Source organism: Pseudopodoces humilis, chromosome 3 (assembly GCF_049639895.1).
Source record: "Pseudopodoces humilis isolate 2021_Gansu_Grassland_sample_001 chromosome 3, ASM4963989v1, whole genome shotgun sequence".
NCBI classification, from domain to species: Eukaryota; Metazoa; Chordata; class Aves; order Passeriformes; family Paridae; genus Pseudopodoces; species Pseudopodoces humilis.
In genome coordinates, this window is record NC_142202.1 from 19228495 (window position 1) to 19256295 (window position 27801).

The 27801-nt window shown below is 35.8% G+C and overlaps 1 protein-coding gene across 1 annotated transcript in view; it reads right to left on the minus strand.

The window, feature by feature from the left end:
* Positions 1–12506: 12506 nt before the first annotated feature.
* SPATA17 (spermatogenesis associated 17) overlaps positions 12507–27801 on the minus strand; it is an 85625-nt gene continuing 70330 nt past the window's right edge. The window contains exon 10 of the mRNA XM_005523326.2: positions 12507–12587. Within this exon, the coding sequence (XP_005523383.1) occupies positions 12507–12587 (81 nt within the window). The remainder of the gene's footprint in view (positions 12588–27801) is intronic.

The window sequence follows — 27801 nt, forward strand, 5'->3', positions numbered from 1 at the left end:
TGCAGTAAAAAACAGCAAAGAAATCCCTTCTTCAATATAGTCAATCCACTTTTATTAAAGGCAAGCTAGAAATGAGTGGCGAGAGCTGTGTAGGAAAAGAATGTGAATTTAGCACAAAACAAGAAATACTGTCCTTAACACATGTGATAACAGGCCTTTCATTCTGCAGGGCACAGCTAAGAGCGCAGCTGTGATGTTCAGTTTCCAATGCCATGTTTGAGAGAGATGTGACCCTAGCAAAGGGAAACCAAATGGCCTGAAATCTAAATGGCAGCAAAATGAAAGAACTGGGCTTCTTTGGTCTAAAGAAAATTTTAAAAATAGGAGGGATATATAGGAATCATCTTTCTATTTGTAAAAGGCACCTGATTAAAAAAAAAAAAAAAAGAATTAACTTTTTTCCATGTCCTTGGTCTATAGAACAAAAAAATAGTAAGATTGGATTGGAGCAGTGTTGATTCAGAGTTAAGCATTAGGAAAAACTTTCAAACAACAAGGATAGTTAAACACCAGAATAGATTGCCTAGGGATGTTTTGGAATCTCTGTGATTGGAGCTTTATAAGAACAGGTTAGACAAACATCTGTCAGGAATGATTTAGGTATAGTTGATCTTGCCTTGGGGTAGGGGGATGAACTAGACGACCTCTAAAGGTTCCTTTCAACCCTCTTATGATTCTATAAAAAAACTACAGGAAATGATTGCATGTAGAATTGAGTTTGGCACCTTTTAGTAAATCTCATTGTTTCTGCTTTTCTGTTGTTCGCTTTGCAGCTCAGCCATGCTGAGGACTCCAGGTTCCAACAAGAATCTTAAAAGGCTGTTTGATGCCAAGTAGTGCTCTGGTTCTTTTACACCGTTACATTTAATTAGGGTTTCTAATTAATCTTCTCTGTGTATTACATTGTATCTAGCCATCAATGTTAATAAAATCTTTGCTTAGTTTAAAGATTCTCTGAAAGTTTTCATTTGGAAAGTGAGACCATCTGGCCTCTCTACCTCACTAGGATTAGATTCTGGGTAAGGCATACTCCATCTGTTTCTGAGATTCATGTACATATTACACAGGAATGTGTTTTGGGGTGAGGCTAAGGAGGGATTTCATTGCAAAGATAACTAAGATACAGTCAGATCTGTCTAGAGAATCTCTTTGATATTCTTGATGCAAAAAATAGGAAAACTTCCTTTTCAAAATGTTCTCAACATCTCTTCAGAGAAGGTCTATTTATTACTTCCCATTGTATGAGGTGAAGTTCTCCACTGAGGATATACTTCAATCCTGAACATATGTAGCACAAAATATTGAAATGGTAACCACTGAGGTTCCCAGGAAAGATTCCTCAGCCTACCCTGACGAGTCCCTGACAGACTGGGAGCTGTGTAACTGTGCTCCTGGCCAACAGTACAGCGGTGAAAACAAGCCCATATATTTAGTTTGTGAGCTGGGATGAGCCTGACTCCACCTCCTTCTTCATTCCTTCAGATCTTAGCACCCACATATATGGTCTGGCATTTTTTAAATAGTCAAATCAAATGCCTTGGTTTACTAAAAGAATCCTATATCTGATTTGGTATTGAACCACAGATTATACATTGATATATAACAGGAATATCTCTTTTCCAGGTCTTCTTTATTCAAATTTGTTTGCCACATTCTATAGCCTGTATTGTCAGAAAAAGGCCACATCCTGTTGGATTCTCATACTTCTTGACTGGAACCCACTGAGAGAAGAGCTTTTCAAAATAAAACCACTTCATTAAAAATTGCTGTGAGTATGTGGAATTTCTTTTTTTTGTGTGTCCTGGTTTTCTTCATGTGCAGTTTACCAAACAACACAGCCAACAAGTAAACAAAAATGAAACAAGATGCAGAAGAGTTTTGAAAGGGGAGAGTATGACAATTTAGCTCCTGGATGCAAAGAATCATTATCTACGGCTTAGCTTCCTTAGCATGGCCATTTAGAACCTCAGTAGATAACAGTGACTTTCATTGATACTGGCAGATTTATGGGGCCATCATTAAAAAAGAGCAAAGTGGCCTTGATCAATGTTTTCAATGGATGAGGTACATACTTGCTTTCCATCAATATCAGACATGCATCACTACTTTTCCTGCCTGTTCTTTTTTTTTTTGAGAAAAGATATAAATTGTGACCAAGGGAAGACTAGATCTTTTCTTGAGGCTCTGTGCTATAGTTTTTCAGTGGAAAAGACAGAGATCCACACAACAAAAATTTGCTCTGCTCTGCATGTAATTCTTTTCTGACAGGTTCCACTTCAGGTCCCCAAGTAAAGATTCAGATTATTTGGGCATTGATAATGGTATTTTATATTTTGGAAAAAATAAACAAGATTATTATCTTTGATGCGTAAGAACAGAGAGGGTATCTGTCTTAGAATCCTTCACTGACTAACAAATACAAGCAGGCTTCATTATCAGAAGGGGCATCATTGGGATCTCAAGAATAAATAAAGTTATTTTCAGCTTCTGATTGCAGCTGACATAGAAATAACTTTTCCCTTTCTATAATGTTGGGTTTTAGGTTTACTTTTTTTAAAGTCAGTTCCATCAAAAAATTGCAAAATGTTAAGAATATCCAATTTTGCAAACAGTTTCAGCAACCCATCAAAGTATTATGATGGAGAGTTGCAAAACACACGCCGGCTCCCTCTGAGGTTTGAGGAGTGGTTAATAGCAAAGGGCAGCAAAGAGTGTCTGAATAGCCCAATAAACCAAGGCAACCATTGCATCAGGCCCACAGACAGGACCCTGACCAGGGTTAGCCCCATCACTCTGACCTCCCTTCTCAGCTGGATTTTAAATCTCTCTTGTAAAGCCGTTTTTTTCCTACTTATAAAACTTTGAGTAAAATAAAAATAAATGTTGAGCAAAATCCTTTTGCCATCTTTAACTTTCTCTTGTTAGAGAATATTACTCAGTTGTTTCTAAGAATATTCATTTAAAAATTCTGCATAGATAGTGCCAAGACTGATCCCTCCAGTCCTTGCTTCTGACTCCTAGATAGCAATAAAATACTTAATATTTGAATTGATTTGCTAATTCTATGTGACAATCTGAGTAACAGATGTATCAGCTAAATGTGTTCTTGCTGTGAAGAGACAGTTTATCAACATATTTTGAGAAAACAGCATGGCCAGACTCCTTTTATCAGTGTAAAAACTGGGGCAGCCTACTAGTTCTCAAGCTCAGCAGAAGGTTAGTAGTGACTTGTTCAAGGTGAATCTTCTCTCCATCTATCTTTATGTGCACATAATGAGGAGAAAATCTGAGACTTCCAAATTTCAGCTGTTTATATGAGCTCTTCATATTTATAATAGAATCTGAGATTCCCCAGAAGAAAGAATTCTCAAGAATCATTGGCACACACATTTTATTTTCTTCCCAGGTGGACATAAACCTACAATTATATTAAAAAAATAAATTATTATTTCTGCCTAGCTGCTGGACTTTGAGATAAATCTATGAGTAACAAAATTATATCAAACATTCACAAGACTGAAACACAAGTCTCACTTTGTTCTAATTTCTTAAATTATCAGAACAATTTTTTCACCCACGAATAGATTAATAGATTAATAGAATCAGCTTTGTAAATAAATACTTTTACGCTCTTTGCCAATTCTGTATCTGCTCTTTAAAAACACCTATGCTGTAAGACCTTGTTTTTCCAGCTTGAGTGCTCTCAACAAGGATAGCTGTGAAAATCTTTTGCATCTGACCACCTTTACAAGTTTGTCTATATCAGTCAGATTTCTGCAGAGCAGGAGCAAAGATCAGTGAGAGGTGAGGAGGTACTGTTAAAATCTTTTGATATTTGGAGCAATCATTATTGAAGAAGAAACAAACAAGTGAAAGAAAATTAAAGGGGCCAGAAATAAAGATACTCAAATGAGCCAGATTTTATATTTGTCATTTGTGGGGATCTCAAGATGGTATCATGGGAGAGATTTTCAAAAATTGCAGTACTGTCTGAATTCAAGCAAATTGTTAATGTTAAAGCCCTCACATATGCCTGCCCTTACTCATAGCTTCTAAAACCTCCCACAAAAGGGCTATGCTTGCACAATGTGCTTCTTTGCATTTTTAGATATGTAGATAAGTAAACCTACCAGAAACATTTTAAGTCAGTGGAGACACTCTCCCAGCCCAGATGTGGTCAACTACCAGGCTGCTACTGAACATCAAATGAACTTTCCACATGCTATCCCTAACAAAGCTATGAATTTTTGAGTTCATGCATGGGGAAATATTGCAGCGCTCCTAATTCCCAGCTGGCCACAGATCTGTAACTTTTTCTTTGTTATCCTGACAGAGATGTAAATATGTTATACTCTGAATCAGCGAAAGCACCTTGTCCCTTTGGGTACAATTACACTGGAGAAGGAATCTCCACTGTAAAAATAGAATTTTTTTACTTCTCCACTGTAAAAATAAAATACTGAACAAAAATATGTACAATTGGAAATCTTTCAAACATCTCAAAGATAATTATTAAACTGATTATTATTGGGTGATTTCATCTCAACACAGGAGCTGTGATAAATTAAATAAGCATATTGATAGTTTTTATGATAAATTAAATACACCATCACTGTTTTAACATTTCTAGAATGTGCTGGTGGTTAAACAAAAATAAAAATTTCAGAGCAATGGGAGCAAGTATTCTTATTTTTTAACAAGAATCATAACTTATTGTAAACGATCACATCTCACCGTTTGATGATGCATTTGTATAGAGTCATCAAAAACCTTTCCTGATTCTTGGTGTTCAGCAACAGCTGTGAGATATATGACCATGAATAGAAATGAATGAGAGCTAAATCATGTGTTAATCATTGCCAGAAGTAGGTCAGACATAAGCTCTCTCTCGATGCTAACAGACACAGCTGTCTGTCACAGTCATCCTCCTCAACTGTCATTAGATGGCAAGTGACAAACTAACAAGTTGCAGGAGCTGTGGTACCCGGCAATGGAAAGTGGTCTCAGTCACAATTCCTGCCTTCTCATGGGCAGCATGACTTTACAGTGAATTCTTTACCACAGAGATCTGGCTTTGAGTCACTGTGCATAGATTAAGAACTATTGCCATTATTGCCTTGCACCAAGCACTCACTGCCCAGAACTGACATTTCTCTTCCATTTTCCTGGATAAAGTGAATAAGTGGATAAAATGAAGCTTGGATAAAGTGTTCCCAATATTTCCAATAAATGTCACTAGCTGGTCTACATGAGCAGGACGGTTTCTACAGTTCTTCCAGTCACTACTTTGCTCCTTTGCAATGGCTGTCAAATTTCTACTCTCTTTTCCCTTTGAATTACTTTCCTTTTTCTTTTAATATCAGAAACAGGAGCAGCAAACAAGAGGCTCTATTCTGAATAAGACACATGAACATTTGTGAAACTGTAGCAATGTTTATCCCTATAACAGATCCCTGCAAAAATGTAATGGGAGAGCTGTACAAGTGAGTATGGATATAAATACATATACACACATATAAGTTACTCTAAACCAAAACCATAGCCCTAGCCCTAACTCCCAGTATATCCCAGGTGCTCAGCATGCTCATTCCCAATCCTCCCAGTTGCCCCAGCATGTTTCCAGTAGCACCCAGTATGATCTCTTTCACTCCCAGTATAACCCAGCTGCCTCCAGTGCACACCCACCATTCCCAGTTGCTCCCAGTAGCACCCAGTATGGTCCCAGCCTCACAAACAAGTGTTTGAGCTCACTTAAAGGATCACCAGCAAGGAGATCAGTAATAACTTGATTTAATATTAAGTGACAGCACGACAGAGTTCATTGGCAAAGGTTTTCTCTGCTACTTATGAGATGGTTTAGGCACTCTGAGAGAAAAAAAAACCACAGTCAATCAAAACAGAAATAAACTGAGAACTCGGGTGGGGATGTGTTTAGGTGCATGTGACAAAAGGATAGAAAGGGCAAGGACAAAAAAGAATATAGCCTAAAGGCTTAAAGGCAATCAAAAGAACTTCAACTTGACTTATAATTTAAATTTAACAGTTTAGCAAAGGAACAACACTAGACAGCATATAACTTAATTTATAACTTAAATTAACTTACTTACAGGCCTAACTTAGATAACTAATTACTTGAAAAATAAAAGTAATCATCTGGACTAACTAGGATTTAGGATTATTCTTAATTTTAGAAAATATATTATAACATATGTTGATATATTCTGAGTGGGAGTAAGATATAAACATAGTCAGACTAAGAGTCCATAATGATTATGTTTATGGCACTGTCAAAGTTTTTTTTAAGAGACTGATGAAAGTCAGAGAGCCTCTTCTGTTTCAAATAAATGTCCAGGTTTTGCTTAGGAACTACACAGACTGCTTTAGAATACTCTAGTCGCTCTGCTGTCTAGAGCAAAAGATTGATGACAAACCAATTCTCTTTTCATCTGCAGATGACAACACTTGGTGGTGGAGGAGATAGAGGATGTTAAGAGAGAGAGAAATATTGCAAACACAAATATTGTTGTTCCATAGAACATTTTTTATGCCATTATTAGCATACCTAATGTACCTATGATGCAGGGGAAATGGATCCAGTGGGACGATAAAAGAAAAGCTCAAACAAAGAAAACCATGGGGTTTTCATTCCATGGAATGATTCTTAGATGGTACAGAGGAATCTCACCTATCTGATGATTTGAAAAATAGGAAAAATTAAGCCAGGAAATGCCTTCTGAACTAAAGAGAGATCCCTGTCAACAACTCTTTGGTCAGTGCCAAAACACAGGTGACTACTAGGCATGAGTGAGATTATTATTGCTGCAAAATCATAAAGTGTGAGCAGCCCATTTCCTTTTCTTTTTTACATGCTATGCCTATTTCCTCCTCTAACCAGTGATCCACTGGCCCAGATTTGGGCAAAAACACCAGTGAGGAAAACCAAGAACAATCCTACTCAGGCAAAAGAAACTACATTAAAGGCACATTCAAACAAAATTTAGCACCTGTTTTGTTTAGTTATGAGTGATCTCAGCTTCTCTCCCTCCCTCCCTCCCTCCCTTCCTTCCTCCCTTCCTCTCTTCCTCCCTCCCTTCCCTTCCTTCCTTTCTTCTCCTTTTCCATCTCTTTCTCATCTTTCTTTTCTTTCTTTCTTTCTTTATTTTCCTTCATTCTCTTTCTTTCTCTTTTCTTACTACTGAGTTGCTCAGACTTTATAAACCTGAAGAAAAGTTGATACAAATTGACAATAGAAAATGATCTGATGGAATCAAGTGAAGCATGTGGACAAGGAATCACCACTGTAACATGCTACAAACTTTGAATAAGTGAGAAGGTGACTAAACTTGGTCTCACCTTCTTCTCACAATAGTGCACAAGATATATCTCTCTCAAATTTATAAGCACTTTCTCTTCCTAAAAACTGAATCATTGTGAGCATGTCCAGACTGCAACTGCCCCTTATTTGTACCATGACATACAGAATGTAAAAGGTTGGGGTTTTGAGATTGTTGAGTATCTTCAGCCAAAACAGGAACATTAATTTTCACTAGACAGAAAAAAATAAATTAAGAAAGGGGGTTCAGTTTGGGATAATTCTGATCTAGTTTGTACATGTTATTAGCCGTTAAAATAATCTAAACTTGCATTTTGGGACATGACCATGTCATGTACAATAGCAACATTAAATGGATTATTTTTTAAACTAAATGTTATATATATGGAATCTCAAAATTTTTCTTGAAGTGGCTGAGTGATTTATCTCAAGAGATTTCTGCACTTAGGAGTTTTTTTTACTCAAAGATGCTCAAAGGAAGCAGTTTAATGCAAACTCTCAATATGTCACATTTTGGCATTGATTGCTTAATGCAGCAGCGCACAAATGAATTGCTCCACTGCATCCTCTGATCATGAATATGAATCGGAGTACTATAAACTGAACTCAATGTACTGCTAAGTGACTGCATCTGATTGTGCCAGCAGCCAGATGATTTTCTCATTAATGAGCTGAACTATTAAAAGATGGAAGAATATGAAGCCAAGCCAGCATTGCCTGAGCCTTTTTGCTGACATACTTCCAGGCCTACCAGAAAGCTTTGTCAACCAGTGAAAGAAAATTAATCCCAAAAAAAATTTTTATGAATGAAGACAAATAAAAGTTTCAAGGCTCAAATTGTGTTTCAGATTACATGGATGCGACTCCCTTGTAGTTGTAGTGTTTCTGTTTTAGTATGGGACAACCCAGATTTTGATATTAAGGAATTATGCCCCTCCTTTGCTTTTCAGTCTCTGCTATTCTGTGCATAAGAACCCATGGGTGCCTGGAAAAGACAGAGAACCTCATTCAACTAGGCAGAACTTCCAAATTCATTAAACCAAGAGCCACAGATTTATGGAAGGCATGTGGCAAACACACCCTTTGCAATAACAGTAAGCTGATTGTTATATCAGAAAAATATCAGAAATATTTTTAATTTGGATATTTTCAGAGCATTATTCAATGTCAACCATTGATGTGTAAAAATCCATTATTGTTTGCAAACATCACCATGATACTTTGCAGTTTAAATATGATCCCATCTCAGTTGGAAGCACCTGCAGTACAAGTCCAGAATGAGGCACGTAGATCAGAGTAGCAGAGCCCATAATATTTCTTAATCTCAGGTCCTATAGAAATGTGACATGTGGTTAACAACAACAACAAAAAAAAAATTAAAAATTTTAAAAAATTTAAAAACAAAAATTAAGAGCATATCTGCAGGCACCACCACTACTATGGCAAATCTGCCTCTAGAGGGCATTGCAAGCTAAATGTTTTCCCTGGCAAGTGTTGAGAACATCTTGGATCAGCCCAGAAGGCAGTTCTTAAATTGCCTAAATTAAGATATTCTGCTGTGTTTACAACATCAGCTATGTAGCAGTCAAAAAACTATTAGGCAGCAATATTGAAGGATCTTTAATCCGCTGAGCAATAGCAGATAGTTTTGGTAAAAATAGAAGTTACCAGACATTTTCTAATATACCTGAAGCTTCTCAGGATGAGACAGGTTGTGAACCAATTTTTGCACATAGCTGTTCCCTTTTAATGACTTTGCCTGCATCTTTCTATGAGCTCTGCCATCCCCACAGGTGGTTGAATCCAAAGATCATTGGTCGTTAGTAAGGAGGTGCAAAGAGGCTTTGAATGCTTTGCACCTGGCATGTAGGCCATGCACCTGATACAAACCAAATAACATTATAATTTGACTCTCTCAAGATCTATGATAAAATGAGAAATACAAATTTCTCAGATATAACTGCCATCAAAGTATTATGTTCCAGGCTTTTTGAGTGTAAGACAAAAATATCTAAGTGATACATCATGAGATGCTCTGATAGTGAGCTGTTAGGATGGGCTCTTCCCACTTCAGGCCGTTTTCTAGAGGTCTTTTTAAGCCTCTGCAGACATGCAGTAGGAAAAATCCAAACTCTGTTTTTTATTCTCCTCTCTACATGTGAACAAAGTCAGTTCAAATTACAAAAGCTACCTTTCTGCTGCTGAAAAGGAAGGAACATTCTTGTCTTGCTGCATGCTGAAGGCCATATTTTGTTGTTACAGACAACAGCAATCAGGTGCTTTGCTAGAGTTTGACTATGGATGTTTTACTATTCACATTTGTTTGACTACAATTAACTGAAATACATTCAGTACATTCTTTTTTTTCCAAGACTGACATTTGTCTATTTCCCTACCATCACAGTGATTCTTTTTGATTTTCAGGCACTGTTGTGAGAGTTCTGCTAAATGTCATAGCCAACAACATTTCTAAGAGGATACAAGTCTTGCAGGTTCTTCAAGGTTCAGGAGTCCCTTACAAGTTTTCAGAGTTCTCAGCTCATTTCTTGGTTCCTTATTTCCTGGTGCTATTCTGTGTGTTAAGATTTTGTACTTTAAGAATAGATTTTAATAATAAGATAGAAATGTCTTCTCTGAAGCATGTTATAAACCAACAGTTTTATTAATAAAGAAAACACAGAATATATAACATGTTAAAAATACAATATACTAGAAAAATATATTAGAAAAAGCAGTTTGGTAATTAAAACAGAAGAATAAACTATATCAGGAAGAAAGTTACACACGAGTAAAGTAAAACCACTCACACAATCAGTATTTATACTGACAGTTGGTTACACAGTGATACCATCAAATTTCTTCCTGTCTTGTTCATTATATTACTGCAGTGAACAGAAATGTAAAAATTTTAGCTTTAACTGGCTTTAGTTAAAATTCTAAGTTTGCAACATGCAAACATTTCTATTTAAGCAAAATAGTCCCTCTAGAATAATTATCAAGTGGTTTGTGTAAATGGAAGTGCTGAATGTATTTGATGAGAAATAAAAGGGTTCTGAGGTTATACTGTGGCCACACAAAATAATGTGGATGCTATAGGCCCATGAATGACAAATTTTGTTTGAACTCCAGATAAAGAAAATTGGATTCCTTGTGAAATGCAATTTGCAAAAGATGCCCAAAATCCAAACCCCACAGGTAATACGTTTGCTACTTTATTAGTTTTGTGGGTGTTTATTTATCTAATAAAGTAAGCATACCTGGTTTTGTGTAAGAATGTTTCTGGTTATCTGCTCAGAAATAGAAAAGTTTTGGGGTTTTTTTTGGTAAGATGAGGAAAGGTGTGTGTGTATCAAACAATTCCAACTGGAAGTGTTGGGTTTAATCTCCCCCTGTGCTCTGGTCCCTCAGCCACGTGCACCACCACCCTGCAGTACAGGCTGCGTGGGAGGCTTTGCTTTGTCCTGGGGTCAGAGATACTGAAAGGAAGAAAGAGAAAGAAAGATTAATCTGATAAAGGCATTGCCATTTCTAATCGGACTGATGGGAAACTGCAGTAGGAAGTTAAAGAGGCAACACAGGGTGAATTACTGTGATGAACTACTTGAAAGCTGAAGCAATCAAATAGATAGCTCTCACATATAAAAATTACTGTGCCATCTTTATTCATCAACAGTTTTGCACAAGTGTCTCATTGAAGTGTTCAGTCCCTTCCAGGGACAACTAAAGCACTCTGATACATTGGATCAGATTAAATCTTACCTAGAAAACTCAGCCACTGGGGTGGCTGCTTCCTGCTTCCCAGACTTAATTTCTCATAACAGAAATAAACTTTTAAAGCTTGAAAATAACAAACTCCAAAAAGTGATACCGGTACAGCTCTTGCAACCTGCTGGAATGGAATTGGAAGGGCTTTTACTCTGGTGTGTGGTAGCAGTAAAATCTTTTCACATAGGCTGAGAGATGAAAACCTATAGAAGGGAAATTTGTGACTCTTGGTTCATAGAATCAGAGTGGCTGGGGTTGCAAGAGATCTTAAAGATCATCCAGTTCCAACCTCCACACCATAAGCAGGCACATCTTCCACTAGACCAGGTTCAGAAAATATTCATACAAACAGACATTGAGGTTTTCTTCACATTTTTAGAGGCCAGAAGAATCCCATTTAAAAAAAAAAAACAACTAGTAATAAAAAAGCCTACTACTGAGTAAGAGATGAACAGACATATTTGCTTCAAATATAGTCAAATGATATAAAAAGCAAATACGGTATCATAGAAAATTCAGCATTAAATTCCTGTAAAGATTCTCTCACATGATTTTAAGAACCAGCTTATAATTTGATCTTTAGATATGCTGAGATCTTCCCATGATGCTGAATTCTCTGAGACTTGTGAAGTGGATGGGCTCTGAGGATACTCAATATTTTGTAGGACTGCTTGCTAATGGACAGAGGAAATAAGCATCAGTTTTGTGTCATCAAGTGTGTTCTTCTGACCAAGCATCATACTATTTTGTACTCAAGGCATATGGGATAGGAGTAAATGTGCAGGTACTGATAAAGAAAATTAAATAGAATTAGAGAAATTGACCTCGTAATAAAGGTATCTATGTTTTCAGAACTTTACCTTTTCAAAACTTAAGTTCTTTCACCCACAGAATTACTAACAGGCTTTTAAATAATATTTTCCACGTAAATACCTATTCTGCACTTCTGAAGTCATGGATCAGTCAAGGATACTAACACTGAAGATGAAGAACAGTGATGGACCAGATACATTTATAGTTGTGAGGAAAGAAAAGACAGATAAATTTTACACTTTTTTCTTTTTAGTGTTAACCTCACTTACAAACATGTAATAAATAAATGTGGTTCCAAGTATTTTATTTGATGACTCTGATTTTGCATCCCAAATTATTTATACTAAACAAAGTACAGCATTTGCAGAAATAATTTCCTTAAGATAATACTTTTTTTAAAAAAATTAATTTTTATAAATCTTGGAAGCCATATTGCCTAAATTTCAAGCAAAATCAATTAAAATTACTTCAGACAAAGTATACATCACACAAAGAGTATTTTTTGGAACATTCAGTCACCATGCTGCTGTGTATTTGCTGAAATAAATTTATTGACTACTTTTCATAGTCTTATAGTTTGTAGTTTTCTGGACATTTACACTATTTGTCCAGTGCTGGAATAAGTTTTTCCAAACTTTTCGAAGAGAACAATCGATGAAAACAGTGTTTCAAAGTCCTAAAGAAAAGAGACAAAAAAATGATGTTAGGCTTAAATGGGTTTGCCTTTTTTTTTTCTTTTTAAGATATTTTAGAGTCCTAAACGTTGTCTTCTAGTTACATTTCATTACATAAGATAGAATGCAAGTTATGCAAAATAGTGAATGTTAAATATACATTTTAACATTAAATTAATATTACCTTGAAGAGGACCAAAAGAATGGATTTAGTTGAAAGTAAATATGTATTTCAAACTCTCAGCAACTATAAGAACTGCAGAAATTTCCTGCTCTAGAAACTACATTTTACAGTCCTTGGTAAATCATGGTATGCAGAGGTTTATTCTCCTCCCTGGCAACCAGGCAGGTTAAAGAAAGCACAATAGCCTTGCTATATTTTAACTTTTCCACTCTGGTTAACACTGAAATAAATGTATTAAAACAGCTCCAAAAGAAATGGTAATAAAATGGTAACAAAACAAATATATATTAATTAAGTATTAGTGGCAACAAATTGATTAGGAGAAGCAGGGTGATTCCTGAACATGTTTTTTTTTCCCAGGTAAAATTCTTGCTTATCACATTAAATTTTTTAAGTGCAAATGCTTAAAAATCTAAATTGAATGAGGGAAACACAAGTGAAGCTGTGCCTTAAGAGTGCAATGTCAGTTCAGCCAACAAACAAGAATGTAAATCAAACTAAGTGTTCCAAACCATATTTTGATTTCTCTACTTACTAATAAATACTCATGGTAAATGATTAGCAAGTCCATCATATTTAAGGTAAGGTTTTAAAGCCTTCTTAATAAAATTATCTTCTTTGAACCTGAAGTACTGAAGATAGTATAAAAATAGAATATACTTGGTTTGTATTAAAATGGTTTTTACTTTTAGACAGTAACATGCCACACATAAATTCTCAGCTTTCTAGGATCTGATGATTCATTTTTAAGAAGTTGGTCTGAATACTTTGTACTGTTTTCTATTGCCAGCAAGTATCTCTGTGAAAGTGAATGAAATTGAATCGTCTTCATGGAATGTTTGAGGCCATGAGTGAATGAAAGCAAAAAAGTTTTATCTTTTCAACACATTTCCCAATTTGAAAAGTTTCATTTTCTCTTTAAGATAGAATGATTTTTTTAATTTTTTTTTTTAATGACATGAAACAGAATTATCATTCCCTGGACAATTTGGACTTGGCTACTTCACAGACCACAGTTCAGCTGTATCTCAGCAGAGCACCTCTGACTTCTAGTAAGCTTCATGCAAACACTTGTTGGGCCCACCTGCATTTAATCTGCATTGCATGTTGCCAAACTGAGACAATATCATTTCTTACATCTCATACTTAAATTGTTTATTATGATTCCTCCAAAATTCTGATGCATAAATCTTAAAATAATAAGGTAGACATACATTAAAAATAAAATAATCCATGTGTGCTGTGAAAGTGAGTACTATCCCATTCCTAAATGATTCACAAGATTTACTTTTTAATGTTTCTCTATGCCTTGTACTGGCCCATTTCTTATTCAACAGAAACAGCCTATTTGCATATTTTCATATTAAACTTTTAGAATGGCAAAATACTCTAATTTTCAGTGTCTGTTCCAAATCACCAGCACCTTCTTACCACAAGAAAAGTTGTCCATATAATTATTATAATAAATATTATGATATCTCCAATACAACTGCAAATGGTTTCCTTCTAAAGTGACGCTAGTTATATTTAATTCAGTAAATTAACCAGAATAATTCTGTTCATGGGAACGGAAAAATCAACAAACAAGCCCTAGTTGCTGAGAAAGCAAGCAGATAATCCAGCAATAATTTAGGATTAAGCAGTAATTCAGAGCAGAACATGATATCCATTGTTTTTAAACAGGAAGTATTTTTTTAATTAACATGCAGGACAGTTACATACAGCTTAAGAAATCATGAACAGTTTGACAAGTGGTGAACCTTGAGTGAGACAGGGAAACCAGTGAAACCTGTGCACCCCCCATATCAGGATAAAATCAGGAATGGGAAGGCTGAGCATTGCAGAGATCTTCATTTGCTGGAGCAGACGGCTTTTGCTATTAGGATTCCTGGCCAAACAAAAACAATTGGCTGCCAAAATTAGCTCCTTGGGACGATTTAGGAGCCTTTGAAGTGAACAGTGTTTTTGAGTTGGAACTAAGCCCAGGTCCAGCTTCAGACTCAAATCAAAATGACAAAGAGGAAATTTTTTGTGCCACACACCCCCTCAGTGTAAGATTACTTTGGTTTGGCAGCTGTACTGTTTATCTTGTTATTTAAAACTATTCCACTAGATACTCACAACTGAGCATTTAAACAACTGGCTCTGATTATGACGACAGCATTTATGTTTGACCACATTTAGGAAACATTACAGAGTCTGATGGATAAATAAAAGCATGCTGGCTTTAGAGTTACATGAATTAAAGAAATTTAGAATGTACACTAGGTAAAAATTGCATAGCATGCATATAAAATATAAATACCTTTTTGGGAAACAGATCTTGTTTCTATTTTTTCTGTACTTGAAGATAAAGATTTTAATTGGATTCCAACAGAGAGATAAAGTAAGGCCTGAAAACACCACCTGGCCTTGAAAGATCTACCTCACAGAATAAAGAGAAAGGAATTGGAAGCCAGGTTCTCACATCCATCTTACACGGTGGTGAAATGACCACTCAAAACATGCAGGGAACACAGTGATGCACTCCTCATTGATTCTGATAGGAATCATCTTGAATTTAAGCTGTTTGCTACATAGCATAGAAGTTATGAAGTTATGTAAATAATCCTTCTGAAGAACATAGGTTGTAAGTGGAGAAAAACAGGCTTCTTCAAAATTATTTTCACCATCAGTTACTCTCTATTGGTAGTTAAAATGAATAGACTTACAAATATGAAGTCACGCATATTGGTGAGATTGACCTTATAGTTTTGCACTCTCAAGACCACAGGAGCAAGGAGCTGAGATTTATGGAATTTTTCCACAATGCATTCTTAAATCATGCTATATAATTCTCAGCATCAGAGATCTGTAATTCTCAGCAATGAGACCTACTTTGAAATTCCCGAAGTTAATGTAACACTTCCTTTTTAAACTTGTCCAGCTTTGACTCCTTTCACTCTAGAAAATTGTAAGTGATTCAAGTTCAACTGACAGAGCTTAACAAGACCTATGGATCCTTTCAATATATTTGGCTACTTGAGCTTGTGAGCTCATCAGTTCAAAACAATGGAGTCAAAAAAGGTGGCATAAAGCCACCAAAGATTTGTCTCAATCAGCACTCTGATGTCATAGATTAGACTTGCCAAATGGTTACATAGTCTATATCTGGAATGTTATTAAAGCAAATTCCAAAGACATTTTTCATCTGACGATGCAGTCTTACATAAATACAGATCACGTACAAACACTGGCAAATGAACAAGACCTTGTAGACCTTCATATTGGTTTGGAGGCCTTTGAAAATGACTTCTGTGATATTCTAGAAACAAACTTGTACTAACAATGTTTCTTTCCAAGCAATTTTGAGAGTACTGCACGATATCCCGTAATGTAAAAATGCAGTTCAAAATGAGATAGGAATTACAATTGAGGATCTTGGAAATTTAATGAAGTAGAAAGTCAGCTGCCTCAGACCAAAGCAAGAACAGACAAACAGCAGTAGTGTATCTACTCTCAGATTTTAAGGCCAGAGAGCACTATTATTACCATTTATTCTCAGCTCCTGCATACACTCTTCAGGTAATTTCATATATCAAATCTCTGAAGTCCATAATAATTATGAAACTGTTAAGCATGTGATAAACCTGGAACAATAAGCATGCAATAAACTCACATTATCTGATTTACAGGATATAACAGTCTTTCCTTTCTCTGTAATGACAAAACTTGGGTTTGCTGAATAAGTACAGATTTGGTTGCATGAATTGAGATTAAATTTATGTTAGGTTGTACAAATATAGATTTCCTTCATGGGTTAGTAGAAGCAGTATGTGCAGAAGTTTCAAATAAGAATTGTGTAATGAAAAGTATATACTGAGATGCAAAGCATTCCATCAATTGAAGATATTCAGAGCAGTGAGTCCTCTTCTGAGTCAATGAAAAAGTACTAAAGACAGTGTATAAATGCATTATGTCAACCATGACACCATGTGCTGTGTAAAAGGAGAACAAATCCATGAAAAGTTTGCATCTCAGAAAAACTTTTGCAGTACTGGAATTGTAGCTGTTGCTCCCATAGAGACATTAGGCCTCTTCTATTCTTCTCTTTATAAAACACCTATTCTGAATTAATAAAATTAATTAACAGTAAATTCTGTTAGTTATTAATGGCAGAAGGAATAAGGAAAAATTGGCACAGCTGCTGGAATCATAATTCTATCTTCATGCTACTGAGTAGTAAAACCAGGAAACAATACTTTGAAACCAGTATCCACAGATACACACCAAGACCTTAGAGGGCACAGTGGGAAATTCTGCACAAATTTCCCAGCAGGAGGTATGCTCTTAGTATAAGCTAAGCCACTGAGCACTGTAGCTTTCCCGCAAAGCCAGGAGACATCCCATGTGCACAACTCCTTTGGAAACCAGGCAGCACTGCCAAGTGTCACTGCACAGCTCCAGTCCACAACCCCACCTGTTTAACACTAAGTGGTCATATTTAAGTGTTTCCTATGATCCTAATGCTTGTAATAGTAAAATTAAAGTTTTAAATTGAGCTGTCATAGAAAGTCTTCTGACCTGTTAATAGACACAGAGGTCTCTAACAAGGAAGCAAACCACAAACAGCAAGCTGTTAGACAAGTAAAATGTTGATCCAGCTAACTTTTATTCTCAGCAAATTTATCAATACTGGTTAACAATACTTCCAACTAGTACAGGGCCTTCTGACATGACAAAATGAGTGTAACAACCCATTCTGTCAATACAACACAAATGTCATTTCAAGTGCTCAAAACCCACTAAGCTACCCTAAAAAAGATTGATTTATCTGCTCCAGTGTTTCTTTGGGGCAAACTTTTCTCACAACTGAAACCAATTAGTGGGCCTGGCACTTGTAGTGCAAAATGTAGGTCAGCATCAAGTAATAAAAAAGTATTGACTTTTCTCTGTCTGTAAGCAGCATGAAAGGGGTGCCATGGCCTTGTCGTATATGAAAAGAGCTCCATTAATTTCACTTATTTCAACCAGGGCTGTCAAATACTAATGCTTCTATTGCACTTTTCACACAAAGTACATTGACACCAATCCTGGCACCAGTGTAACAAGTTTACAATATTTCAGTCAGCGAAAGGGGTACTATAATTTTTAATTCCCTGTAGTACATTTAGTCTCTTTAAGCAGCACTGCTCATAAGACATACTTAGAGATATGAGCTGGGACATTATTAACAGGTTCATACTTCTTCCCATGGGCAACAGAACCTATTCCTTGGCCACAGCTTCAAAAGCTAATTAGCCAGAAAGTTCAGGACAGAGTTGTTTGGCACAACTCTGTTTTTGTGGCTGGTGGGCACAGACTGCCAGCTTTACTTTCTGCTGTGGAGAAAAAAACCAAAATCTAGGAAGAGGTCTTCCATGACTTAAGGCTATAAAATTGAAAAGCTAATGTGTTAACCAATTGGGTCAACCAGCCCCTTCAAAAAAGAGATAATAACAAAAGCCTGGATCTTGCCTTAGGGACTGGATCTCATTGTGTCAGCATAGAGATATTGACTCCCAGGGAAAAAAATCAGAGTTCCCTGCCCACAGCTGACAAGTGACCACTGCTGTGATGAATGGGGTAGAATTGCACCTTTCTCTATTTAGCTTACCAACAGGATGCAGAGGAGAAGGAGGAACCAACATCTATCTCCTCATTCAACTGTCTACTACTGCTACCAATTTGAAAACCTCTACATTTTGTTCTTTCTGGTAGGAGCAATAAAGTTTTCCTGGAAGCACAGGATATTTTATGAGCTTCTCCATAATGTGGATAGACACAGAAGAGGTCAAACTGACTCAAAATGTTATGATCTTGTTTCCCTCTATTTTCTGCAATTTGCCTTCTAAACTGACTTTTCTTTTTTTCAAGTGAAGTTTATGGTTCTTGTTGACAAGCTTGAGGGCTCTGAGTGTGATGTCTAACTCATTCCCTAATTACCTCCTGCAAATGCAAACATCACCACCAACAATAAAACTCTTTGATTTAAAAAGACCGGGTGACTATGGTAGAAGGCAATTTTCTACTTGCTTTAATGACTTTGTAAGTCTTACCCTTTGAATCAACTTGCTATTAGATCTTAAAATAAAATGATATTGTATAGCCATAATAAAAGGAAACTTTATAACCTTCTGTGTTACGCTTACATCAGGCAAGTTTTTTTTCTATTTGTTAGTTTTAGTCTTTTATTGACATTATGATAATGTGTTGTAAAAAAGAATCAGGAAATTATGTTCACAGTAGGAAATTTAACAACACTATTTTAATATCCTATCTTCCAAACAGAAAGAGAAAACATTAATTGCTACTTAATTTATGTAACAAACATTTCATTATTTTTACACTTAATTTTTCATGGATATTTATGACTATCACTGACTCTTACATGTTTTATCTTTTATGAATTAAAAATGAGGAAGCCAAGCTCAAGCACTGCTTGTTAGGAATTATGAAAGATTTTTAATGATGGCTCATGAGTTTGTAAAACCACTGACTTGATAATCACATAGGTTTAGATACTTTCTGTGTGATGTGTCAAATATGAACAGCACAGCCATGTGTGCTCCCCTGGGACAGCCTAACATGGAAATTACTACTCCATTCCTCCATTTCTGGAGTATTTGGAGAATGAAGTGTTCTGCTACTCATTTGTGCTCACTGAAGTTTCCTTTCATAGCTCAACAGCTAATTGTGCTAATTTATTCTTTGGATATAGCCGGAGACAACTGACAGAAATGAAGCTCTAAAACTTCTTGTCCTCATCTGTGCAAGGAAGGAGACAAGGGGTTCCAGGCTTGAAAAGAACCTATTTTAGCTCTTGCATGGTTAGAAGCAGTTTGGACAAAGGAACAAAAGCATATCCCCTTTCATAGCTACACAAATTAAGCTATGACATGACAAAAAATAATTATGTTCTTGAGAATGCAATAGTTTGAGCCACTGTACAAGGAAAGCACAACTATTCCTAAACAAGTAAGATATTCTGTGATAGCCGTGTTCATTAAGGATTACAAATATGTCAACCCCTACTGTCGTTTCTCACATGCAAAATCAAATTATCTCTGGGCTTTGATGGAAGTTTTATACAAGGAAGGACAAAGGAAAAAAAGGAGAAGAATTTGGTCCAGTAAATTACTTTCTCCTGTAAGTATTGCCTCTGCAAAATTAACCTGGGATCTGAAACTAGGCTGTCTTTTTTGTCATGTGTAATATAACCAGCAATGAAGATTTGTGGTCCAAATTTGCATTTTTTACATTTACTTAGTACCCTGCAGTCATTGTGGTTGCCCAAGGGGAAGGAAGTGTGGAATTCCCAGCTGTACCCTGTATGTTCATTTATTCAATTTATTAATGATCTGCAAGCCAAGGCACTGTCTGGTCCTTCCTCTCAAACATGGACTAGCTGTACTATGCTTTAGAGAGAAATACATTCTCCCTTATAAATAAAAGTTCAGTTAATTAATTTCATTATGTGTATAAAGCTAATCTACAGGAGAATAAGTCACCTTGATGTAGACACTTTCCAGGTACTTTTAGACCTGTTCAGAGTCAGTATCAATATTACAAGTATAGCTTGCCACACAAAGTTACGGTGGGTGCTATACCACACTTTAGGCAATGTTATGAAACATCACCCAAGCTCTGTTCTGAATGTCTGTATATGAACCAAAACTGCCAAAGACAATACTCTGTTTTTTCAACTATGTAGCCTTTTTTTACAAGTAAATTAAATTAAGAAACCAATGTGAATTTCTCCACAAGCTATTTCATACTTGGATACCCTTGAACTTTACTGAATCTGGGCTAAAAAACAAATGTGCAGTTGAAATAGTTCAGTAAGTATTCAGAATCCCAAGAGGTGTTTATTTGCCATTGTCATGCAAATATCTCTTACAGTGTATTTTAACAAAATATTTTGGAAGAGGGGAGAAGAAGTCCATCTTAATCTATTTAAAATGTATAAATAACATTGTCAAAAATGAAAACACTCTAATGAGAAATATATAACCCTTTAAAGAAGTTATTAAATCTGAGGTGGAGACTAACACTACATTCCTGTGTACAAAGAACCCCACAGACTTAAAAAGCAGCTGATGAAAAAAAGTAAAGGACTTATTTTTAGGACAGTACTTGTATTTTTGAATTTGTATTTTCTTGTCCTGTCCATCACACACACTCTGCTAGCAACAGGACTTGAATTAAAAACTAGTGCACTTAGGGATAAACGTCTTGACTTAGGCCATTTGTAAGCTCCCCCTTCGTTGTCTAATCTGTTCAACTACCACATTCTCTTTCCAGCTGAAAATAAGCCAGTGCCAAGTGCTCACTGCCAAGACAAACTCTGAACCACTTTTAACCTGCTAGACTAATGCCAGAAAATGTTTAACCTGCCAAGATCAAGTTGCAACTCTCTCTAACTTGCCAAAATCATGCCACCAGGAGTTAAGAAGGAAAAATTCTGAGTTGAAATCATCAAATCCTTGAAAACATTTATCTTATTTGGCTTCTGATATGCAGCAAAACCATTACTTCAGTTAGATTTCATCTGGCTTCACATGGTTCTGGATGATACTTTCTAACCTGATTGTTTTCTGTGATGAAATTACTAGACATGCAGATCAAAGGAGAACAGTTGATGACACTGTCTGGCTGAGCTTTAACAAGGCTTTCACACAATCTCCCAGAGAATCCTTTTAACCAAGCTGGTAAATTATAGTCTAGATGTGCAGACTAATAGATGTAACAGCTGCCTGGAGTCTCAGGTTCAAAGAGTAGCAGTGAATGGCTTCTCCTTAACTGGAACCTTAGTACCAACATATTTTCTCAGGTGCTGTCTTGGGGCCTATCTTAATATCTTCCTCAGTGACCTAGAGATGGAGAAGGAATGCTCTCTCCTCAGGTTCCCAGATTCCACCAAAGTAATGGGTACCATGGAGACATTGGAGGGCTGTCACTCAGTGATGCAGACAGGCTGGAGGAATGGCCTGACAGAACTTTACAAAACACAGGATGGACAAATGCACAGATTCACTCCAGAGCAAAGCAGACTGAAGGCTAGCAGGCTGGGCAGCACCTCTGCAGAAGAGGACCTGGTGGTCCTTGTGGGCAACTGGCTAAACACCAGTCAGCAATGTCTCCTAGCACCGATGAAAGCTAAAGCAAAACCCGGTTTTCCTCTCCAGAAATACAAGCTACCTTCAGAAGAGACAGAAGTGATCAAACAGGAATATTTTCTCATTTTGCAGGCAGCTTACTTTGCAGATCAGCTAACCCCAGAGAAACTACTCATGTCCCATCCAGTGTTTACAAATGCTCTCATTAATCAATAAAATGGGAACAAGAGCTTTTAGACTAATAGCTATTGTTATTTTTTCTATGTGTCTTTACTCATATATGATAACATATCTTCTTTATGTGTCATGTTTTCAGTGGCACTTTTTCTTCTGTGTAAATCCACCAGTTCTTTGATACAGTTCAGGAATAGCACCAGCTACAGTGATTGCTCACTCAGGTGCCACAGATTTGTTTTGGCATTAGCACGAAGTTAGTTCTGACAAACTTGCTGATTAGAAGCTTTGGGGAGAAAAACAGCTGGTATTTATAGCCAAACATTTTTACAGATTCAACACTGTTCAGAAAAATGATATGGATTACACTTATTAGCACAAATTTTAAAAATAGATTGCTGAGCAATTCAAAACCTAAATCCATGCTGCATTGGTTCTGATATGAATACAAGTTATGTGTATAGTAAATGCAACAACTTATGTAGTGATATTCTGTAGTGCATAAACAAAAGTTTGTTTCATTTTTCAGATAGATAGCTTCTGAACTAAATTCAACACTCTGCTGGCCACATCGAGGAAAGAATTTAGCCTGAGACTTTAACATCTATGCCTTTAATGTCTATACAGAACTTTCAACGTATAGCTGAGTATGATTATATCTTATAAATTAAGAGGAAGTGGGAATTTCTGCAATGTTTTATATGCTAATTTATTCATTGACAGTGTAGTAGCAATATAAGTTATACTGTAAAGTTTCCCATACTTCTCTGAGGACTTCAGATTTAAACTGAAGTGTGGAAATTCTTTAAATAGCAATGCATTTTGGTCTTCCTTTTGCCAAAGCCTTGGGCATCTACAAAAACTACAAATCATGCCAAACTCTTTGAGTGATATATGGAGGACCACAATCCACTAGGAAATAAGCTGAGACGAAGTCATTCATTCCATTTGGGTCTTTCAGTGGGATTTGAACCATCCAGCCCACAAACCATGTCTCATGAGATTGCAGTGTACATCCAGCCCACAGTAATAATGATTCATATACATATATGTGTATATGTTTTATTGCTACTTTTAGCTGGATTAAAAGCAATATATCAAATTTTATATTTCTGCTTCTTTTATTAGCTTTCTAGTACTTGATCAGCTGATAGAGGCAGTAATGAAATGTTTTTTTATAAACTGGAGTTTGTAAGTCCTGTGCTGAGAATGTAATATTTCAAAAAATAGCCTAAGCTTTGGGGAAAAAACCAATTACAGAAACAGCATTAAAAATGCCAAGCACTGGGCAGAAGCAATTCTGGATCAGTTTAAAAAAGTGATTGATGAAACTCTAATCTGAGCTGAAGGAACAGTTTCACGACAAGCTGTGACCATTCCACACACTTCATTAGCTGCCATAATTAGCCTGGTGTTTCAATTTGTTAGAACTGGTGGGGACAATTTTACTCAGAATGCAAACATCAAAAAACAGGGTGCCTCAGACTTCAGAAGAGGCTGATGAGAAGCTTTTCTAGTCTCTGTTAACTAAAAGATTAATTACAGCTGATGGGAGGCTGTACTCTGATTGTCACTCTGTCTATGTGCATTACTTTTAGCATTAGAAGAAAGACACGGTTGACACTACACTGCTCAGTCAAGCAGCTTTGCATTAGTATACAAAGTCTGATAATATGTTCTGTTTTTATTGTTTCTCTTTTTTCCTTTTTCCCCTCTAAGTTTGAGACTCTCATATCTAAAAAGTTATTCTTTAAAAGAGCAGGGTGTCTGGTTGGTAATGGTAAGCACTTATCATATATGCTGTCATTCATTCACATGACTACAGGTCAGAAATTCTAACATGTCTCAAAGCTACAAGCTGGGAATAGTTTTAGTTCCTATTATTGCAGTCAAAATGTAAATTCCTACTAAAACAGTCTCATTATGAGAAACAAAACCAATACAGTTATGAAACTGGTACTGTGTCCTTCAGTCTTTGTACAGTACTCCTCTACCTGAGGTGTGGTTACCTCTATACATGAACTTATCAAAGCTTGTAAGGTTATTTAAATGGAAGTGAAGTTTGAATTTGAAGTGCAAATGTTAGTCCTGAATAATTCCATAACTTTCATTCTAGAACATTAAGACATTGCAAATCACCTGCTCATAAAAACACTCCTTATTTGGATATGCCTTTCACTTTCCTACATGGAAAAGTGAGATCAACATTGACTGTAAGAGATCAACAAAGACTGTATAAGAACAAATAATATAGCTTATCATGGTGGAATATCCTTTTAACCTGAGTTTGTAAAGGGCATGTTGAAACCAGCTCTTTATTGCATTAAATGAATAAACACTGAAGTGTATTCTAAAGTGAATATATCGTGATTTAAAATGGGAAAATGAGTCCAGAATTACTTAAAAAACATAAATTTTGAAGAAAGAAGCATTAGAAACTTACATCAAACCATTAAGACAACAAGCAGTCTGTACTACTTTCCATGTCTCATTCATTCTAACATAACTGCACAAAGCTTTTACTGTGGTTTTTCCAATTAAAGAAAGGTAGGTTACTCCAAAATATATTTTTCTGCACTGAAGTCTTACTGTTTTGAGAATAATGTACTTTTGCTCTCTGGAGAGAGCATCAAAACAAACAAAAACCTTTCTTTCAACTTGGGCTCATACCTGGCATAATATCTTGGAACACCTATGAGTGTTATTAGCATTTAAATTATGAAACTATACAATCACAATGAGTCAGTGTAGCAAAATCTCTAATTCAGACATCATTTCAAGATGCAACAGTCTGTAGTCCTGAGTGAACCTGTTGCAAGGAAGTCATCAAAATATGTGTCTCTGATCTTAGACATCAATTTTGCAAACTCACCAGCAATGTACATTTAAAGATGAGATTTAAAAAGTCTGTTCTTCTGAGAAAATGGGCAACACCATTTTTCCTAGAACATTATCTGAATGGTGTGTATTTAAATATGTATTATAATCATTATGGGCCAGATCCTTACCTGTTGCCAATTAGTCTAGATCCATGGATATATCTCAATTATGGTAGGTCTGAGGACCAACTCTCAAACCTGCAGTTTTCAACAGTTGTATGGCCCATGTAATTCTCAGAGGATTGTGTGAAAAGCTTTTGGTTACCTTAATTTCAACTCTATTTAACAAGCACAAACAAGGTCTTGGTGAGTATTATCAAATAATAAGTAGCTTGCTTTTGCAGGCAAGTTTTATAAAGAATTTCAAAATATAGCCTTTTTAATTTAATATTGCAGCAAATTGAATTGAGTTGAAATACATTATGTTTGACATACATATAAAAAAAATCCATTTAATTCCAAGAATACTGAACAGTACTGAGCAATACTGAATCAAAACTGATATGAAAAGGCAAGGCCATGGATTTCCCAGTTTAGTGTATGGATTTTGAATTCCAACAAACAAAATCATATCCAAATAGTCAACACCTAAAGGAATATAAACAAATTATGTGTAACTCCAGTATCTTCTGTTTCTAGATTAATTGAGGGGTTTTTTTGCAATTTAAAGCTGTGTCACTAATTACTGTAATGTACACTAAGCATGTATTGAAGGAATTGGGAAAGATACTCTATTTCTAAAGAGTTTCTGATTAAATAAGGGGCCTTAAAATGTTTAAGCAATGTGTACAAGAGGAATTATTTACAAAGCTTAAACATACATACTCACAGAAATACTGGTTAAAGTTAACTCTTACTAAAAAAGCAAGATTTTCTTTTATACCACTAAGATGCAAGTTACATTATTAAATGAGAAAGGTAGGCAAAGCAAGGCATTTATCATCCAACAGACAAATGACAGAGGATTCCTAGTTAGACAGTATAATAAGTGCCATCTAATTTTCTCTTTCGAATCAATTTATTCTTCAAAGCCTTGGATCATCATCAAGGGACTGCATTTTCCCACTGAGAAATTACAGAACTGAAAATCAGGTTTTATAAAATATTCAACTAGTTGCCCACAAACCCTTAAAAATAACCACTAGAATGGATTTTTTTAGACTAGTGGTGACAGTATCTCTTCTAATGCAAATAATTGAGTGGTTTGACTCTTCTCAGACACTACTTTGTAGCATTACTTCAAAATCAGACCCTGTGACTCATCAGTAACCACCAGAAAGTTTTTTCACCCTTCCAATTATCCACAGATTCTTTTCTGCGTTTAGTTGAACATTAGCCAAGGGTAAATTTTGCATGGTTTAATTTGATTCACAGTGTTTACCATCTTTCTACAACCAAGAAAATAATTTGAAAGCTCAGTGATTGTTAATAATAATTAATAATTGTATATCAAGCGTAGCATTTTTCAAAAGCAACCCAACAGTGGTGACCTAAAGGATTTTCTCAAAGAAAACAATCTACAGCTCAAAAACCTTTCCAGTGGAAGCACTGAAAGTGATCTTTATAAAAAAATGTAATTCTGTAAATATGACACAGTCATAAGGAACCTGGAAAGGTCATTATGTAAACTGTCAGAAGTTGGAATTGTCATTTTCTTTCCTGAAAAATGAAATGGGTTCATCTTAAAATATGAGATATTTCATTCTAGTCCTCTGAATTTGAGGTGTTCCATTTTTGGACACGGCATACTCCTGCTTTTCTTAATCAACAGAACATCATGACATTTGACAAAAAAAAAAAAACAAAACAAAAAACAAACAAACAAAAAAAAGATTAGAAGTTGCCAAAGTGACTTTAAGATACTTTTTGTTACCCAGTTTCAGAGACCACCTGCTGATTAAATTGTTCTGTGATATTAAATTGGGAAACACTGCTCTTTTTCTGTACTACCTAATCAGGTAGGCAAACACCTGAGCTCCAAGGAGCTCACAGCATTGAAGAGTAATGCTGTTCAGGGTATCAACCTATGTGAAGGCAGGGAATCATTCAGGTTGATTTTCAGGTGATGATACATGACCATTCTGACTCCAAGTGGTTCTTCTGAGAGCAGAAAATAAATGCTACAGGTTAGAAAATATATGTTACAGGGTACAGACAGACTTTTCATGAATAATATAGTAGATATTGTTGTAGGACTAGATCCTTGGATTTAAATGATTTGGTTTGGTGCAGGACTCAGGATAGAAAAAGAAGTGAGAGAAAGTAGTGTTTTTTTGGAAGCAGATAGTTGATAACTCAATCTAAGAGTTCAGTTGGAGCATCTGAATAGATACAACAAGTCATGCTAGCAGTAATAACCATTCAGGAACCATGTCATGGGCTGGGGATTGCTGGAGTGCATCCCATTTTGGCAACAAACCTTATTATCCCTGACTTGGCTCATGAGGAAACCAAGATTGGAACAAGCAAATTCTTACAACCCATCTAATAATTCCCTTATGACTGCTACATTATGTAAGATCTGTATTGTCTAGGAAAACACACTGAGGTTGGATTGGGGAATTAGGAATCTGATATTCCAAATATGTGCTAACACTTCTCATGTACATTAGTAACTTCTGTCACAAAGCACACTGGTAAATATGGGCTTTACAGTTTTAAAAAGTATTAAAGCTGACAGTTCAGATTAGCCAGTATCACAACATCTTATCTTGAATAATCTTCTTTTGTAATTAAAATGAAAACTAGCAAATTCCTTTGATAAAAATGAAATCACAGTCTGAGCGAGAAAGAATTTAAAACTTCACACAAATCATGCCTATGATCTCAAGTCAAATCATTG